This window comes from Pelmatolapia mariae, linkage group LG12 (genome assembly GCF_036321145.2).
Source record: "Pelmatolapia mariae isolate MD_Pm_ZW linkage group LG12, Pm_UMD_F_2, whole genome shotgun sequence".
NCBI lineage: Eukaryota > Metazoa > Chordata > Actinopteri > Cichliformes > Cichlidae > Pelmatolapia > Pelmatolapia mariae.
Genome location: NC_086237.1, coordinates 19232845 through 19253644, shown reverse-complemented (window position 1 = coordinate 19253644; position 20800 = coordinate 19232845). Strand labels below are relative to the sequence as shown.

The window sequence follows — 20800 nt, the reverse complement described above, 5'->3', positions numbered from 1 at the left end:
CGGGGGATTCTATATAACTCATCAATAGCACCTTTAAAATCTACTACTGATGTGTCAGGTTGGATGTACACACATTACATGAGGATATCCTAAATACTAGAACTATATTAAGCCTCTGCCTCAATAGGTTAAAAAAAAAAAAACTAAATTATAGAATAGCCGGTGGGTTACTGTTTGACCCCCAAATCTGATGCCTTGAAGAACTGGGTCTATTAAAAAAAATGAAGACAAAACATTCACATTTTTTCAGGTCAATGTTCAAACTAAGTAATAACGTCTGCTCTATATTTACTACGAGGAGAAAAACGAGTCGGAATAATCGGGAAACCAAAAAGATGATTTGGTACATGTGGTATGTCTGTGTACGTGTGTGTGTATGTGAGCGAGATATTGATAGATAGGCATAGAGGGAGAAAGAGAGAGGGAGTGCACCGAGCAGTAAGCCCGTGAGCAGGACATGATTGCAGTGTGTATCTTATCTGTGTCAGGTCCTCCTGAGGCTAGTGGAGCCTGGCTGAGCGGCGCACAAGCGCTTCAGTGACCAGTCAACCGTGTGAGGGTAATCTCCTCACTCCTTCAGTCTGTCTCTCTCTCATTCACTCTCTCTTTCCATTTTTCCAGTAAGCCCCCCTCTGGGAGGCAGCTGAGCTGCACACACATCCACGTGAGACGTTCACACAAACACATTAACGCACACAAACACTCACACCCGTGCAGAGCCTAAAGGCTACTGGCTCATGCCAGCTCTGGACAGCGAGCCCACAGGTGAGTGGAGACATCACAAGCTACATTATACGCTTAAGCCCCTGCAGCCACATGCTTGTAAATACAGGAATGAGCAGCGTGTTTTTGCTATCTCACACTGCTCAAGCTGTATTTCAAGATGGTGAAAGGGGTCTACAAAGATACTGCAGGATGCAGTTTTAAAAGTGTAAGACAGATTTAAAAGAAAACCATGGATTTGCTTTGTGTAAAAGGCCACAGATAATTGAGGAAGTCATAGACACTTGGGCTCGGATACCTGTCCATATCATTTAAGAGATTCATTTTGGCATTTCATAAAAGAAAATCAAAGACGTGATTTTATAATCAACAGCACAAGCTGAGGTAAGGTTTTTGGATCATAAATACAGGACTCTCAAATCGATGAAAAAATGTAGACCTTTTTTCCCCTCAAACACTCATCCTTATATGTTGTATAAATAATAATAACCGTAACTGTTAAATCTAGATACGCAATTTCAATAAATGTGTCTCTTACGTTTATGTGTTACATGAGTAATGCACTTCGGGATAAAAAGAAAAAAATTCCACATTAAGGTGAGTGCACAAACACACACGTCCACACCCACACCCACACACACACAATGTGAAGGAAGGGAGAAGACAAAAAGAATTAGTTTATGTCTAACATTCTTTCACCCTTCGTGTGCTTGCCTGTTTGGCTTTAACAACTCAGCCGTCCCCATCAATTAGTCTAGATGCTGGACTTTCATTGAGATTAAGTGACTAATATCAGTGCTTGCTCACAAGAAAGACACTTTTCACGTCTGCCCAACAATCTGTTAAGTCAAAACACATGTGGTAATCCAAGGCAAAAAGCCTGCAAGGGGTCCTCTATGCAATGAAAAACAGGTGCTCTAGTTTTTGGCCATGTAATACCCCATTTACCCTCTGGAGCAAAGGTTATCCAGCTAATAGCTGCCTTGTGGTGCACTGGGAAGAGCTGTGCACATGGCCCAAGTAAACATCTGGGACGGATTGTACATACTTGCAACATATGCTTCAAGTTCAATTAAAATGAGGCCTTGGCACATTTATTAATCTTTTTTTCCTCTCCCTTTGCTCTCTCTCTCTCTCTGTTGCTCTCTTTCTCTTCTTCCCACTCTCCCCTATAGGCCTGTGCCATTAAAGAGGCCTCCTTTGACCCGTCCTTCATACTTACTCATACGATCTGAAGCTGCAGCTCATATCCAATGTAAAAGACCTCATATCCAATGTGAAAGACAAATTTGCAAAGCCCTGAAAGTCCATTTGTTCTGCACTTAACCAGGTTGGAGGGAGAGCAAAGGGAAGAGAGTGTGTGTCACAGCAAAAGGGGAAAAAAAACAGAAAAAAAAGGCAGGGAAGGGGATGATTGTGGAAAGGGGAAGAAGGAGAGTGGGAGGGGAGAGAGATGTAGGCGAAGAAAAAAGAAAAATGCCCCCCTTTCAACTTCCCTACAGCTCAAATGAAATGCTAACAGTTGAGGGGAGCAATAGATCAAAATGTATGAAGCCAGAGTTGGTAAATTGTAGCCTTTGTGGCAGCTGTGCTATCCAGCATCCCAGCCCTGTGTGAACACAGAGCAAGGCCTTCTTATTTGGAATAATCAGTTCGCCACCAAATCTGACGGAGGCCGCACAAACTGCTTCTGCACCTCATTTCAATATGAAAGTCCAAAATGTATTTTATATAATCTGCAGCTTTTCAAATGCTTGTATTTTTTATTTCCCACCCAACAGAGAGGAGGTTAGAAATGCAATAAGGAGGACAGACACAGGGAAGGAGTGGGGGGAAAAAAAAGGTTCAAGGTTGCCTGGTGCATATCTTCAGTCAGTGCCCCCTGTACATTTCAGCCTTGGAACTTCACAGCCAAGAAACTTTCCTTCTGCCTCTGCACTGTGGGAGAGGATGTAATGCTCACATATTGCTGTGTGCTCATCCCTCAACTGGCAGCCTGGCTGATTGATTGCTGACTTTCTAGTGGGATGACTATTTGACCAATGACACGATAAATGTTGCTTCTTTTTTAAAGTTTTTTTTCCTTTAACCATTCCTTTTTGTTGTCTGTTGTAAAGTTGCCGTTAGATAAGTAAATTTAGCCTACAAGTCCAACATCAGCTTTCTTGGAAATGTTTTTTTAAAAGATTACCAAACCAGACCATCCATATTATCACATCACAATCTGGTGTGAGGCAGAAAAGTATCAAGCATCAAGTCAAATCATTTTCATTTTCACACTATAAAACCAAGTGCAAGCTAAGCTAAAATGCCACTCTTGTTTCACACTGCTTGAAACCTCAACACACTAGAGTCTGAAGGAGAAAATTACTTTCATTTCAAACCTGACACACAAGAAAAGCAGACAACACAGTGGGTAGATTAAGCGCTGTGCTATTTCAATTACCATTCCCAGGTGGAGCACTGACAAGGTTCTGTATCCCATCCAGTGGCATTTGTTTCAGTAGCTGTTCCTACAGTGCAAACGAGCGGAGGCAGTAAAGCAGCCACCTGTTGTTACCTGATAGTGTCTGGACAAGCCCAGATGCTGTTTTACTGCGACATAAAGGAGCAGTGAATGGACCTAAATAGCTAACTAAGCACTTTATATGGGTGTATGTTCACAGGAAGAAAGACTGAAGCACAGTGTCTGTAAAGTTAGCACACTGTTGTACGAAGGGAAATTTAGGGATAATGCACCAAAGCGCGTCAAAAAGATCAAAAACAAAGCGAAACCCCGAGCAGAAAAGGTGAGGAATGTGTTATGTACACACCTAAAGAGAAAACTTTTGAAAAGGTTAAAAAGGTTGTACAATCTGTGAACATGTGTTTGTGCCTCAGGCAGTGAGAATATCTGAACAGGGGGAAGAGATGGGAGGGGAAGATGGAGTCATTTTGTTAGTCTGTTTGTGTTTCCGGTCTGTGAAGCAGTGTCAAACCCTCCTGAGGCAGTGTGTGTGCGAGTGTGTGTGTGTGTGAATGCATCTCTGACACGAGACATAATTACCTTGTCATCTTTGTCAAAATCCTCATCCTCATCCTCCAGCAGGTCCTCCACTGCTTCCTGACAGTTGCAACAGAGCAAAGAGAAAAACGAGAAGGAGAAATAAAATGTTTATGCAACAGCTATAGTGCAGATAAACATTAGATAACAGAGGGTTAACATCATCAGAACATCCAAAGAGGCATATTAAAGCTGATTGGTTCTGCTTATGTCTGGCAAGAGTTTGTTAATGAGTATGGAAGACATGCAGAAAGCACAACTATTGGATTTGTGAGTGCTAATATGTCATAAGCTTCAGAATGGTTCTCAATTAGAATTTAATTTTAGAAACATTCTGTTGTTCAAATATGTTGACACTTCTGGAAATGCAAGCAAACGCTCTGGCTTTGAATTTCCACGGGCTGAGGATTAAAGTCTATTCAAGCAGTCAAACGGCATTGCACAAAAGCATGTAAGACTTATACTGTTCAAAGGGAGAAGACAGCAGAACTCCTCTTCTTCTGACCTCCTTAACCTCTGCACCTCCACCACTGGTTTATATACATTCACCTCTCTATGCTTTTTTTTTTCTTCCTCACAGAGTGTGACGCTCCGTAAGAGAAGAAAGAAGAAAAGCCTGAAGCGCAGAGACCAAGTCACAAAGAACAGCAACTATTTGCTTCAGTGGTCCACAACTGGAGCCGACCTGACTCTGAAGCCCCGAGAAACCACAAGACATACTGTAGAACACAAAGAAAAATGGCATGATTTACGACACTTGCTCACATTCGGTCTAAATTCACAACAGCAAACATAAAGGGTACTGGACAAAATAAGTGGCACACATTTTAAACAATTATTTAAGACACACTGGAATCACATAGAGACCTCTCACTGTATGTGAAAGCAAGGCAATAATCACACGTATATCCATAGAAGTTCATCCCTGAACACCTTGGTTCACACCTTGGTTTTTGGCTGTGTCTTGATACCACCAAAGTGAAAACCATCACAGCTGCATCTTATCCACCCTCTATCAATGACACATCACAGCTAATCATATGACAAATCATATAGTTGCCCACAATTTACATAAACAAACAGCTGTATCATAAGCCCTACAGCTGTCAACCTCAGATTTGATCTGCTCTCATTGTTTGATAGCGTTACCAGCCCCTACCCCCTCGAAAACCTTCACCCATCCCCGACATTACCGCAACCCCCCCCCAGCAAATCCAGAACAGTGCAAACTAGTTTGGAGAAATCCAAAAATCATTACTTAACAAGACAATAGCTTTTGTCCTTTTTGTTTTTCATTGGAATACGGGGGGAAACTATGTGGCGGCTGACATAAGCCTCTTATGTAAATGCAGCTTCCCACACAAACAAAGACGAGTTCAGTCAGAACAGCGGAGTCGAGAGGGTACTGCGTGTGCGTGTGTGCGCGTCCTTGTTCTATCAATATAAGTGAATCGCTAGGGCAAAGTGCTGTGCATGTATGTGTGAAACTCCTCATTTTAACTGTCTGACTGTGTAACAACTGGCCATTCCCAGCTCAATGAAACTCTCCCATGTCTAGACAAATAAGCTCGACTGTTCACATTTGACAGTCTCTTTATTGACACTGAGCACATCCAGCGCTACACTATACAAATACCGAAGAGGGAATTCTCGTGCTCAGTCAAGGGAAAAGATGTAGATGAGATACTGTAAAAATGAAAGCCTTCTGGCATCTCTAAACAAATGAACTATAACTGTTTATAAAGACATCATGGTTCCCTCCAAATCCTTTCATCCATGCCAAAATAGAAATATAATGGAATCTTCCACACAGAGGCATTAGCAGGGCATGCCTGGCACATGCTCCAAACTTTAAACAAAGAAATGAGCATGAGCTAGGTGGAGAAGCATGACCTAGAGAGACAGAGAGAATGATAGAGTCGTTTGTCTCCCTCTGCTCTCCGCTCTGCTCTCTCCCTTCTATTGCCGCTGGTTACAGAGAGAAGTCATGTTTCCTGCAATGAGACACAGTGTAAAATTAATAAATAAAAAGACACGGAACATGTCATCTGCCCTGAAGATTGCCATGGCTAAATGCGTGCACTGAAGCTACTGTCTCAGTACGGGAGGATATAAATTACCTCAGTGCAGCCAATGAATTCCAAACATCCCTCTTTCGTTCTCTGTATCACTCTACCTCTCCCTCTATTTGTCTCATTCTTTCCTCTTTCTAAGACCTGTTTGGTGTATGATATCATTTGTCTGCTTATCCCCCCCATTATCATGTTGTTTGAATTACTATCATTACAGCACGGCAGCATCAAAGCCTTGCTGTCGACAGGATCGCGCAGGGCTCACATTGCCTGCAGAGCTGCTCCAGTCAATTCAGTATCTACAGAGGTGGGGATTAACATATTCAGACCCATTCAAATGATACAGGGATGATGCAGGCTACTCTTACAGATTACATTGTGCCCCATAAATACATACATAGATGCGATAATATGAAATACACGCAAAGAATGCAAGCGAGCACAATGACATTGAGAGTTCGAATGGCTTTGGATGTATGAATGCATCTGTTTGGTCTTTGCTTAAACGCGAAGAGCTAATTTGCAAGAATTAATTTGCTGCTGCATTCCCTTTCCAAAAAATGCTCTGCATGCTCGACGCGCTTTATCTGAATTATTTTTTGCTTCTTTTACTGTATTTTGCATCAAGGCAAAAATACCAGCTGCAAATTAAAACAGCTGTGAGTTAAAACCAACAGTGCATCGTCTACTTAATCTGAAAACAAGTACACTACTGCTTTTTATGTGGAGGTTTAAATTATGGGGATAAGTCATCTTTGAGGCCAAACCATATCACAAAAGTGGTGTATTATGTCCTCATTTTGGTGGCTAGAAAACTGTGGTGCCATCACTTTAACATAACTGGTAACTGATACATGATTGCTAAAAATATGGAACTTTAGCATCACAAGACCAAACTTTCGATTCTTGGTGCATATATGGTTGCCTGCGAAATGCACAGTTTAGGTGCCTGCACTTAAAAAAAAACAAAACAAGAAAGAGTTATTAGGAGCATTAAGATCTGATCTTTCTTGCTGGAGGGGACTCTTTCTATTAGCTGTGCAGGTAAACATCTAAAAGTTTTTCAAGAACAGTTATGAGAAGCTTCTTGCACAACATCAGCGGTGCAACAGCACCCCTAGTGTGTTTTCAAGGACAGAGAGCATATTCTCAGGGTCAGACGGATTATTACTGTGATCTTCTGCTTGCTGGATACACAGCTCTGTGGCATTATGGCGAATTTGATAGTAAATATGATCATAAGTTAAATCATAGGAGAAGGTAAGACAATTATGAGTATGCTCACATAAAAGAAAAGGGCCAAATCAAGGATTTACCTAAGGTCACTGGAAAGACAGAAACATGGTAAATGTATACAAGACTAATCAGCTAAATATTCATATCGACTGAGGCACTGCGCACAAAGTATTTCAAATATTACTTCACAAGTCAATGATCCACCATCCTCCTGGTTTTGCAGGAATAAAAAAAATGGACAGAACCTGTCTGAATCAATGAAACAAGCGCACACAAACACTCCATAGGGGAAAAGTAAAATTCTACTACTAAACTAGCAGCTACATCATTTTCACCTTTCCCCTGAAAACTGCCTCTCAACTCGGCCTTCTCTCTCTCCTGCTGGCCGTACGGAGTTCCACTATTTCCTCTCCTCACCTTCCCAATGACAGCCGCGTGGGGAATTGACGCCGAGGCAGACATCGCCAGCGAACATGAAGATATACTTTTTCCGTCTTTTTTTCTCCCATTCCTCTATCCCTCCCTCCTTCCTCCTGCTGCTTTTCCTCTTTGATACGTGAGGGGGTTTTAACCTCTCCAGCTGCTGAGGTTTGGCTGAGTGGCTGGCTGGGGGATCTCAAGGCCCTGCTTGGTATGCACTGTCCATGAGTGCATGTGTATGTGTGCACATATTGCCTACACCACAGTTTCTGCAGACTGGGGGAAGAGCTTCGCGGCTGATAAGGCTGAGCCTGGCTGACCCACGCGGGCCCTTCACAAGCTGTCAGAGCCGTGGCCCTCAGAGGGGGGCCCTTCCATCTGCACTGCCCAAGCCAGGGCTCACCCAGCAGGGGGCTAGATAGGGGTGAGGCTGGGGTGCTACCGGAGCTGGTGGTGGGGGTGAGAAGGGCAGCTCCATATTCATGAAAGCAACACCAAATTTCGTGAGCGCTGGAAGATATTGAGTTTTTGGGCTTGTTTTGTGACATTTCAAACTCACCAGCTACTTCTTCCTTTCCTATTTAGCTACTGACAAATCACCAAGTGTTCAGCCAGAGATTAAGCAGCTCCACCAGCATTATTTGTCTTTCTCAGATATAAAAAGTCTAGCTTTTCTCATTGTTCTTCATATTCAATTGTGCTAACGAGTTCTAGAGCAAGTAACATACTATATGTCTTGTATGGCAGAAACGCATACATCTGTAGACTTAAGCTCCAGGTTTAAACCAAAAACACTAACAAAGAGCTATGGGTGGGTATGCTATAAAGACAAAATAACAACAACAACACCAACAGGCACTGAGACAGACACCCTGAACTGCTGGTGTTGTTAGCAAAGAGCACAGACAGTTACAAAGGTTCAGTGTGATGAAGGGAGTTAGACAAATGGAGTGGGATGGGAGAGGGGGGTGGCAATATGATGAAAAGGATGGGAGGATTTTGCAGTGGCATCCCTGATGCTCCCGATGCTCCCGTCCCGCTTCAAACTATGCCCGCTGCCTGTCTTTCTGCCTGCCAGCCTGCCATCCTATCTGCCAGTTTAGCAGAGACAGAGAGGCAGCGAGAGCAGCAGAGATGAGCACGGCGATGCCGGGGCGGCACGGGGGAAATCAGCGGGGCACAGGCGCTCCCAGTTAAAAGTGACATGACCTTTTGATTTTGTCACCTGTCACCAACTGCCATGTCTGACTCCACACTGAGGAGTGCCTGCCATCCACCGCTGCTTTCCTCTGCCTCCATCTCTCTGAATGCCTCCCTGTCTTTTTCTGTCTCCTGCTCCCACTCCATCTCCTTTTCTCATTCCCCTTGTCTTTCCAGAGTTACAGTTTTATGAGCAAAAAATGGTGTGACTTCCTGGAGGAGTTGAGGTATAATAGGCAGCGCATTCTCTTTTCCTTCCAGCTTTTCCTAATATTTACTTCTACTCCACCTGCGTTGCGCGTGGCTCTTAATGAGGGCAGATGTCAAGGCACAGTGTTGCGAGCAAAGTTGTTTTGAGATGCAAAATCAAGGAGAAAATAGAACAGATAGAAATCGCAATGAAGACTCGCTCTAAAAATGATACAGTGTTCAAATAACATGTGACAATTCTGACTGGAAATAAACCAGATTTTATTTACACTAACGAACAATACGCTGCTGTCACACACAGCAGAGAAAAGTAAATATTAAACTAGTATTAGTAGATCCTTGTGACCTCAATAACTAAGCTCTGTGAGAATGATTCAACTCACCATGTGGTGAGAGCGGACTTATCATAGTCAGCTATCGTGCCACAGGAGGCGTGTATGTAAGTGTGAAGTATCTTCAGGCCATTAAGGTCTTCTCTTCCGTAATGGTTTGGTGGATCCATTGGGTGAATCAATGTAATGGTCTGAAGCATGGGATAAAGAGGATGGTGCTCCAGTGTGACGAGGCCTAATTGCCCGTCATCCTGTGGTAGAAAGAGACATCACCGTGTTCCATATGTATCCTCTCCGACAGCCAGCACTGAAATTAACACCTTCATAACATCTGGTAAGGGCTTTTCTGGGCCAAGAGAACGGCAAGGAAAGATTTCTTTTGGGATGTGTCCCTGCTTGTTAATCTCGGTGCCCATCATCTATTCATGCAAGCAGGCACACGCAAGAATACGACTCGCTGCTATGACATGCGTGCACATGTATCTAGCAGCCATCTCTCTCGTCCAGCAGAGCAGCCGGTCCTCTGCTTGACCAAAGCCCAGTGTGAGGACAGATGTAACCTCCAAATTGTCCCAGGTATCCAAACAAGCGTGAGATGGAGAGGTCATCTCATTGCGATGCAAACGGAGAAGCAGAAAAAAAAGTAGGAGTCTTTCTTAATAATACATTTGAATGCACAAATAAAAGGAGCATCATCCTCATATATTCAGCATATATTCAAAAACATAAAAGGGTCCTCTTGTTTGCTCAGAGAGCAAGGGAGCACATTGCACCATGACATACAGGTCAGCCAACGGTGCTGGAGAGTCAGCATTCACGGGTCAGAGTGCTACATGATAAGAAAGGAGGTCGGGGACCTTACTGGTGCTGTGCCTCCTTTAATCGCTGTTCTTAAGGACGCTCTGACTGCTTAGCAGGTACCGGTCAAGGTTGGGGCTAGGCTAAGAAGCAGCTGATCCGGGATCTGTTTGCAAAGCAGCATGTAACCGCACAACAGTCAGTGACCCTGAGTGGTGAAATACAGCATGTAAAGAACACTGTGTTTGTTTATTCGCTATAGACAGGGATACGGGTTGTGGTTGTGGTGTAAAAGCGTCGAAGGGTAAGCACGCTGAACCCGTCAGATGAAGCAAGGCCAGTTCATTAGGAAGTCTGTACTCAAGTGTGGACTTTTTTTTTTCCTGTTTTCTCTCATTCTCTCTCACCGTCTCTGTTTCTCTCTCTCAACCTTCAGAGTGAGTTCAGCAGAGATTCCTTTGGCATTACCCTCACCCCAGACTGCTGGAAAACCGCAGCGCTCCGGATGCTGACCCTTGCTCAGCTCAGCACAATGCTTTAATTTGGTGTGTTGTTTAAAGTAATTAGAAAGCCTTTCCCCCTGTTTTCTTTTCTATTCTTTTCAGTGTCTCTGCCAAGTGCAAGAGGGAAACAGTGAGTCGTCCATGACTTCAGCTTGATAAAGATTCGGAAGAGGAATCCACGAGACCCCCTCACCCTCCTCCTCACCCCCACCCCCTGCACCGGGGGAAAACTGTCTGAAAACAAACAGGGACAGGACTCGAGGGATACTTGTGTCTAAATGTGCGTATTCGAGTGTATGTGTGCGTTTGTCTACGTGTACAGCATTTCAGCAAAATGACAAATGCTTCTATTGTACCTTACTTTTGCTTTTAGACTTATTTGAGATGAGATATTAATATCAGGAGTGGATGAGGCACAGAGCTGATAATGAAGCAAGGAGAGACGGTCCTGCGCGTTCACTAACCCGAAGGCAGTGAGACAGCAACAGAAACACAAGCGGGGCAGTGATCGCCAGAGAATTTTCTTTGTGTCACCTGTGCACAGCTGCCACAGCAGCAAGAAAGAGGCATTAATAGAGCCAATCTTTGACGATTTCAACTTTCATCAGATGCATCACTGCAAAGACTCACAGCAGATTCAAACACACAGACAACTTTTATCTGTATCTGCACACATAGATTAACGCTTCTACACTCGCGTTCGTACCATGCAAACACACACCTGGAATGACTTGTGTAAATGTATATGAGTGTACACTGCAGTCCTTCACATTTATTTGTTATAACCTAGGAATAAAGGGAATATACTAATTAACATCAGACATACACACACAATATTTAGTATTCATGCATTATGGATGCACCTGCATACGGACCTAGAGCACATTTACCTTAGTGCTATCCCACAATCTTTTAGTGTGTCTTTGCCTCTAACTATCTCACCACCAGCCTCCTCAAAAACTCCTTAAGCCAGCGCCATCATCGACACTCCTACCCACACATATCAAGACTGTCAAACTGTAAGAGTTACACTACACACTCAGTTAAAGCTATTGCCAAATGCTGCTCATATTAGACAGTAAAGACATTTAACTGAAGAAGGTCAGATACCAAAGTTAAAGGCGGTGCTCTCGTGTCTTAAAAGACCCCGTTCTTGATGATCCTGATGATCCTTTGAATTCAACCAAACACTCTCCAGTCTCAACGACACTCTGAAGACGACGATATTAAAGCAAGCTTCAGAGGCAAAACCACTCCCTGGTCTGGTCTAACCCTTGGCATATAAATCCAGTAGAGTAGTTACATGACAAGCCTCAAGACATTAAACTCAAATGAAAATGGTTCTTAGTTGGCGGGAAATATTTTAAGGCGCCCTGCTTTCATCCCAACAAGCCCAGCTGAAGTCAGTCAAATTATGTGGTCTGCATTTATGCTGTAAATACAGAAGATCACGATCAAGTGTGGAAATGCTACTTTGAAAATGAAGCAGATAGATCCTAAATTTTATCTGCTGGCCAGGTTTCTTGACCAGGTAAATCTCCAAAAGGAGATTTTTGGATAGGATATAATAACAATAATAATAAAATACTAAGACAGCACCAGATGTTAAAACACTGAGTTTTAACATCTGACATCTTTTGTCTTTGCTCGTAAGACCTTTAAGTAGAACTGGGCAGACTAGTGTTGTCATACTTAAAGGCGCTTGCCACATGAGAATCAAGAGTATGAACATGTCTTAAGGTTTCAACCAAGTCCTGAGGTACTTGAGACACAATAGTCCCTTTCAAGAGAGAAAAGCAATTCCACATGAAGTGGGAGTTACATGCACTTATTGGAATGTGAATTGAGTGCCACATTATGGGGATGTGCAACCATTGTTACCTCATTTTACTTAGGAAGTACACAGAAAAAGAATATCATTAGGTCTGGATAAATACAAGCAGCAGGTAGAGAGACACATAATCATGCCAGGTTTTGTCTTAAGGCATGTGTGGTTCTTCTTTTTTTTTTTTGCAAGCAATGTCGCCATCTACAGGTGAGAAAAGTGTCTCTAAAATTAAAGTCTGTGTTCTTCACAAATGATTTATGTTGTCTGTGAACTTACCTACAATAGTAAATCTTTAATTCTTCACTTGAGCGCATGCAGTGAAAATATGATTTTTAAACATGAACCAAAAACTGGAGTATAACTGCCAGTTTATTGTCAAGAAACACAAGGATCATTTTGCTAATTTTAATGCCATGTTTTTAAATGAACAAATATGGAAATGGAAGCTTATGAATAGAGAAGATTAGCTCTTGAGACGAAACAATAAATCTGCGCTATATGCTATGTAGAGTTCACATTTAATTCTGTAATATTGCAATGACACACAGCTATTAGATTTGGTTCATTATGATGACTGAATTTAATACCTCTTCCAAATCCAATCCAATCTAACCCATAGAATCCCTATGAAGAGATAAATATACACATATAGAAGGCAAAAGACTGCAAGGAAATCGGAAGTCTGTTAACTGGTTATTTCCAAGTGAGAAAAAGGCACTTATTAAAATTAATCACTTCATTGTTCACGCTCATGCCATAGTCCAGCTCGCTCTCTCGTTTTCACTCTCTACTCTCCAAATGTGCCTGGCCATGATTAAAACATGTCTGTTTCTCCATGACATTGCTTTGACATCACTTAATTGGTATAAGAGATAAAAAATAAATGAATTAAATAAATATACTACCAGGTAAGTGGCGTAACATTGCTCAAGGTGACAGCCTATTATTTCTCCCTTTTCTTTGCCTCAAAGAAGGCAAAGTGAGAAATGTGAGATTGCACTGAGAATGCAGCACCTCATGCGGCAGACAGAGATTTTTATTAAGAAAAAGAAAAAAAATCAGCAAAGAGTTTTCACATGTGAAATTCAAAATCTGTTCAAAGTTTGCGGCGTGCAGTTCAATCTGAAAGTATATTCTACATTTCTACAGGAAACTGCAACCCTTTATTTGTCACTTATCTGTACATCAATGCTCAGCAGCAGTCAAAATGTCACGTCCCAAATATCTACTGTTTTTAATATGTCTGGAAATGTATCATCGCATGATTAATGCAGTAAATCAATGTCCAAAACAGCTGTGGTTGAATTTAACCTGCACTGTATGTGGATATGGGCTTTTACAGTGAAAGGAAAGAAAGGCGGAGGGATATCAAGAAGCGATGGGGTTACTCACCACATCTTGCCTGGTGTCCTTCCCCGACGCAATAAGGATGTAGTTCCAGGCCAAGGGCAGAAGCAACGCCAGAGGAATCATGTAGAGCTCAAAGTTCCAAACGACGACGACAAAAAGCTGTTGAAAGACACAACGTGAAAACTGCTCGTGAAAGAAAAGCAAAAAGAAATCCGAGAGATCAATGCGGGCTAAAAATGTATATATTCAAGATGCCATACGGGCGTTCATGAGACAAACTCCCGAGAATCTAAGCTGGCCACATGTGCCATATGTGTGACTCAAAAAACAACACACATTCATATGCAGAATCATAAACTCCATGCAGTAAAAACTATTAAATGAGTCTTTGCTTTAACAAAGGAGTAGGCCTGGTCTCAGTGAGCTGAGGGTGAAACCGCCATGACCCCTTAAGGGTTCATTTTTCTGGGTCTCAAAGTTGAGGAGGAGGTGGACGGTGAGGGGGGTAAGCATGAGCCGTCAGAGCCTCTATCGTCCATGCCAATCATCTCAGAGTCTGAGGTCATGTACCGTTTCAGCCGCAGCACGTCAAAGCTGACCCTTCTATACTCAACCCCAAACTCCAGCAGATGACCCCCGCACACCCCACAACCCGAGTCCCTAACCCTGTCACTCCAAGACCCAATACCCTCTCTCTTGGCCCAAAAGAGTCGTTCGCCCTATCTCTAACCTCCTCTGCACCCATCTGCCAAAACCATAACCTCTATACCTCCCCTCTCATCACCAAACAAGAAAAGTACCATCTGAAAATTAACCTTTCCTAAAACCTTGTATTCTGGTTTTGGCAGGACTCTTTAGCCTCTGACAACAGATTACTGCGGTGGTTGAAGATACGTGTGGGAAAGTAAAATTGCTAATCATGGAAGGCTGATGTTTTCTGGCAGCATTGCGTAGACTGTGAGAAAGCATTGTCGATTGTAAATGAAAGGTTGAGACGGGGCGTTTTTCAGGAAACAAAATCTGTCAGAAATAAATAGAGTGAAAGCATATTTATCTTATCGAATAATATCACGTTCAAGTATACAGAGATTTGTCGCGACTGATAATAAAAAAAACTGCAGCAATTATAACAAATGCCGAAAATGCAAACCATGCCTAACGCTTAATCTTTCGCTGTGAAACATATTCACTGAATTCAAGTACGAGTAATCCATTATTTCAAATATGGGCACAGCAGATTTGAAATTAATTAGTCTGTGTATGGAAAGACAACCTTGTTTAACAATCAGTGTTGATGAGAAACTTTTAAAAGTGATGAAATTGAGATTAATACTGTATAAAGCTCATATAATGTCTGTCTACCAATTCTGACTTATCCTGTTTGGTTGTGCAAACACCGGCAAGAGTGAGAGGAGGCTCAATTATCAACAATGACACTGCTTAATTTCTGCCTTTGTATGTGTGTAATATAGGGTTAATGTGAATGAGAGGTTCAAGATCTCGGCACCATAGTGCATTCCAGGCTGTTGTTATTGTAGTAAAGCCAGTCAAACATTAAAAAACACAGACACACTCGACTGCTACGTCACAACGGACAAAAACACATGTGTGTGAGTATCGCTGGAAAAAGTCCCTCGCAATAAAACCATGTTTACAAATTAAATTTTTATCCTCAACTTTTCCAACTTCATGGAAAAGTTCGAAAGGCTCGTATCCAAACTTTAGAGCGGAATTATAACTCCATGTAAAATTAACTAACAGACGCTGAATCCACAAAGCAAAAAAACAGAAGAAAAAAAATAAGACATAAATTAAACATTAGAAATGTCCAGTACATTTGCATAATGCTCACAGCAAAATTTCTTCTTCAAATAAAACCTGAATGGCCTTGGTGAAACAGGCAAATCTCCCCAAAGGATCGCAGTCTTTCTCCGTCTCTCTCAGGCTCAACTTACTTTGTTACATACGCAGAGTCTCTCTCTGATACAGCTGTGTAGGAGAACTGGAAAGAAACTCTTTAATAATTCATATTTGTATACTAATAAGCAACACAACAATTTCCCTTCACTCATCAGAAAACGCTGTTAGGATCGTGAAAAAGCTCGACAGCAGAAACTTGCGTATAGACAAACACAATAACACACCATTGCGCACGTTTTCCCTACAAAATATAACTATTCTAAAATTATCCATCTGCTCCAAATTACTGTAATTTACAAATCTGTATGATCTGCAACAGAGATAAACACTCCGACAATTTCTAACTACAAAAATGTGCAACAGAGGTGCAGAAAGTTGACTTCAATTGAACAAACAGAGGAGCACATTTCTTTGAAACTATTCTAGTAGAAGCTATTAATAACTGCATACTTATAAACGTCTTCACACGCTCTGTTCCATACTCTACTATAAATACCACTTACAGTAGGAATACAGAACAATGCATTTTAAATATCTTTGCTGTGTGGTAGTCTTTTCACTCACATTGTCATCACACAGCAGAAAATTAACTTGTACTTTACTGTCCGAATGTTTGTACTTAAGCATTGAAATCTTCTTTTTCAAAAAAAGAAACAAATTCCTGCTCTTTTCTCTATTTGTCAGAGGCTATTTAACCTGTCATCTGCCTTTATTCCTCTTCCAGGTGGTTAAGGTGGCTGAGGGTGAAGTTTTGACTGGCAGCTAGAGAAACCGGACACCCCGGCTCAGCAGCGGCCGGCCCTGCACCGTCTATGTGCCCACCGGCCGGGCAGCAATAGGGCCCTACAGTGCCTGGACCTTTCCACCGGGACCGGGCGATCACAGTCACCCCCCGTCGCTCGCTGCTTTTCGCCTGGAGAATAGGGAGTGGGAAGAAGCCTGCTGTGGATGTCAGTGACCAGAAAATAGCAGAGGAGGGAAAAGAAAAAAAAAGGGGAAAAAAAGGACGAAAACATGTTGGATCGAAAGGGGAAAAAAGCTAGATAAGGCTCCAGATGTAGTCTACGGGAATAATTTGTAAATGACCCTTTGTGGCCACAGATACATTATGTAGCGGCCGGTGATGGTTCACAGTGAATATCTGAACACTACACACGAGGAATGCTCATCCCGTTCTTGCTTTGTTTAATAATGCTGCATTCATGGTAATGTAATTTTTTTTTTAAATATATGAACACAGTCTTTCTTTGCTTATGTTTTTCTGTATTACTCATATTATGAACGCTCTCTGATTTAGTTTAGCGAGTATGTAAATAAATACATTACATCTATTTGTTATAAAAAGTGAGTTGGACCCTGTTTTTACTTCTCCTGTAACAAATATTTTCTGTAATTATCAAACCTATTGAAATAAGTGGACATCTTTTTTTTTCTTATGTGTTGGATATTTGATTGTGTCACCAAAACTACTGTCAGCAGTGACAACTTGAAAACAATTCAAAATTAAGAATTTACTTTTAGACGACAAATCCGTTTAGTCAAAACAAAAGTCCGTCTCTTCTTCTAATCATTATTTGTGCTTCAGTGATCTTCAGTGAAATGTGATAAATTTCCAGGAACAAAACTATTCACCTGTCACAAAACAAAGTGAAATCAGGACTTCCACTGTCAAATCTGCTAAACCAGCTTAGATATAGTTAAAGGATAAAATTTGAAATGGGCTAACTTCACGTCTGAGTATGAGCTGATACTGAAATGAGATGCGTAATTAAAAAAGACAATTACAAAACTAACAAAGCAAAAATCACGCCAGTATTATTTGTAACATTTTGGCTAAAATGAAAATAAAACACTAAACAGAACTTAAATTATTTTGACACATCTGTGTAGTTAAGATTTCATTCCAGCTGTAATGTTTACAGCTTTCTCTTAATATTAAAATATTCAAGCACGATAAGCTATATTAAAAATGTTAACAAAAGAGATAGTCAAAATGATTTATTCAAGCACTTAATGCGGCACATTGAGAGTTGCTTTATTTGTTTCAAAACACAACCCGTGTCCTTGCGGCTCTTTGCCGCAGCACTGTGGGAGGGTAATATTCAGTGCTTTGGCTTACATTAACCACACACCAGGCTAACTTCCCCCTGCTCTGTCTCAGTGGAGTGAAACTGAAGTTTGGATATCAGAGTTCCCCTTTATCTCTCTTACATCAATTTCCATGCTGGCACTAAGTGTTGCCAGATAGCAACTAGAAGTCCTGTTAAGTTCGAGGGAACAAGAGGGAGGGAGACTGTGTCCTGTTTCTGACCAGACCTACAACAACATTCAGTGGTGCTAGACTGCCCCCTGCTGTTCTCATGCAGAACATTGATCCACAGCACAATTAATGCTGTTCATTCGAAATAAAAAAGGAAGCTCAAAATCACTAAAACTGTTGTGTCAAAGGCAGTCATTTTGCAACATCACAGTTACAACAATACAATAAAGCCTGTGCCATTTGTGATCACAATGCTACAACTTCCCACGGGTACCAATTAGAAATAAGGGTGCTGTATCGCGACTTCGTATCAAAAGGCCTCACATTTTCTGTTGAGTCTCCATCTCTGGTGATTAAACTCTGACTTGGTATTCTCTGTTAGTCGTGCCACTACATTTCAACTATCATTCATTTTGGAAATGAGGAGAACAGTGAAATGTGAAAGCATATCTTTCAAAGCTGTCCCTTGCTGTGGGCAAAGACGAACTCCCTAACTTTAAAACTTTTAAAAGTTAGACAGGTTCTTTGAAGGGGAGTCAAAGGAGCAATTTAAAGAGACCTGGAGTGGTGTGTACTGCTGACTACTATAGCGTCTTCGCACTGTGTATCAAACCACCAGCCAGACATGTGCAAACACACACACATATACACTCCAATAGTTGCTTCTGTACCTGCCTTTGCTTCCCCCCCCTTTTTTATTTCAGCAGGGTGAATTTTTATCTAAATGCAAAGCAGGTGATAGGTGCTCCAGTTTCCTCTAGAAGTAGCTCCCTTGTCTGGGCTCTCTTCCTGATAAGAGTCCTACTTTGCCTGACATAAAAGAGCCCGGTATCATTTCCCCTGCCTCCCCAACAACCCCCAGCTCGCTGCCCTCGCCCTTCCCCGAGCTTCACAAAGCTGCCTCTATTTGCTCCCAATTCAGGGCCCAATTGCAGATAAAGTTACAGCAAATTTGTTTGGAGGAAGAGCTGCTGAGGCCTGCGGTCCCTGGGGCAATAACAGCCTTGTCTTGCAGGGGCCGTGGGGAGAGCTGGCAGCAGCAGGAGAACAGAACCCTACACCGCTCAGCCCGACAATGGCCTCAACTCTCCGGGAGGGAAAAGCCGAGGGGAGGGAGAGATAAAGAAGAACAGGGATGCATGGAAGGATAGAACGGAGAGACACTCAGCTTGCAGGTGTGGAGAGAGGAAGCAGACGCTTAACCCTGAGACGGGGAATGGAGACACCACCCACAGACACACACACACTTGCACACACAAATACACAGACACCACCCATCATGCAGGACAGGAGGTAACTCCAGTCCCGTCCATTGTGCCAACGCCTCAGGCAAAGCTGCCACGGTGGCTGATTCACTGTCGGGATGGGTGGGTGACAACAGTGTGGGCGTGAGAGAGAAAAAAGTGAAAAGCTGCATGTGAGACTATGCAATATCTCTATTTCTCACACATACACACAAGACACACAATACACATGCACACACTAAACACAGCTGGCACTAATGGATGATGTGTACATGCGGCTGGTATTTCAGAATTGGGCAGAAGGAGAGTAAGAGACCATGAAGAAAATTTTGATCGTTTTTGTGGAAGAAGTGTCGAGCAGTGACACAGTCTGACAACTGCAATGATGTACTCTTGCGTTCACAAAATATATACGAGCACGCTTAAATTTGCTCCCCCCCGGGCTCACTTAGCAGTTAAGGAGTGCGCACGTTGGTAAGTTTAGCGGCTGAACTGCCCAACATCTACACCGCTCTAGCTATGGCCATGTTTGGAAAGTTAAGTCTAACATCTGGATTAAAAAAAAAAGACAGCCAGACAGAAACACACGTGCACATGTATGCAGACACACATGCCCATAATCACACACAGCAGTACACCTTCATGAATGCACCACCTTGGCCAGATGGCCCCCCATAAAAACCCACTTAAAGAGATGAGTGAAGTGATTAAGAGGCCCCTCAAAGTAAGGGAGAAATGAGACAGGGATGAAGAAATGGAGGGGAGGGAGGGAATACCTGTGTAGAGGAGAGGCCCTAAATACTCTGATGCTTTTAGCTAAGTGCTCACTCCTACGTTAACAGACTCCCAAAAGAGCCGGGGATGGGTGGGTGGACTACAATGACACCTAAATTTCTGAATTTCTCTAAACTATAAAACACTGTGTCCTTGGCCCAGATAGATCGTTCCTCGTCTCCTGAATCCAATCAGAATTTGAATAGTAGGAACTGTTAGAAATGGATATACTACATACTGTGTTAAAAAAAAACTTGGGAGGATCTATACAAGGCACATACATCTGTTTGGATGTGCTGACACAGAGGCTGTGCTGTCCAAGGCTATATTTTCTCCTCTCCATTCCCCATGTAGATTGGTATTTCTAAAGTGACCTTGTTTTGGGTGAATTCCTTGACATTTTATTTGTCTGACACATTCATTTATTTATAAAAAGATAAGACCCAAGGACTCCCGCCTAGTTCAGTCTTACATGAGAGAAAATACATGCACACACCAGCTCTCGCACACAAATGTGCTCACTCACACAAAGAGGAAAATGTTAACTGATCAATACCGTGTCTCTTCTGACCCATGTCTTGTGATGACACTGTGACCCGCTGTGCAAACACACACACACATGCACACACACGTACACCCTCTGGAGAGATTAAACTGATGTCATCCAGCCAAATGCTGCTAATGTCTAATGTCTGCTGCTGAAGATGCTCTGTGATCCAGGGCTGGGGCAAGTTGGGTCCACCTGTCCTGTAGCTACTTAAGTCAGGACACTAAACCAGACAGGATTAAATGCCTGCTCTGTCATATTTGGGGTAGAAACCTCCATGCAGCCACTCGCTGCCCTGCAGGAGAATGTCGTTTTACTGATAGCTCTGCTGTCCAATTAC

At 42.4% G+C, this 20800-nt stretch overlaps 1 protein-coding gene across 5 annotated transcripts in view; it reads right to left on the bottom strand.

Moving 5' to 3' along the window:
- LOC134638595 (multiple C2 and transmembrane domain-containing protein 1-like) overlaps positions 1-20800 on the bottom strand; it is a 132181-nt gene that overhangs the window by 20685 nt on the left and 90696 nt on the right. For all 5 annotated transcript variants that reach the window (XM_063489327.1, XM_063489329.1, XM_063489328.1 and 2 more), the window contains 2 exons: positions 13758-13874; positions 3770-3826 (listed from right to left, as the gene is read on the bottom strand). In XM_063489327.1, coding sequence (XP_063345397.1) covers positions 3770-3826; positions 13758-13874 — 174 coding nt within the window. The remainder of the gene's footprint in view (positions 1-3769; positions 3827-13757; positions 13875-20800) is intronic.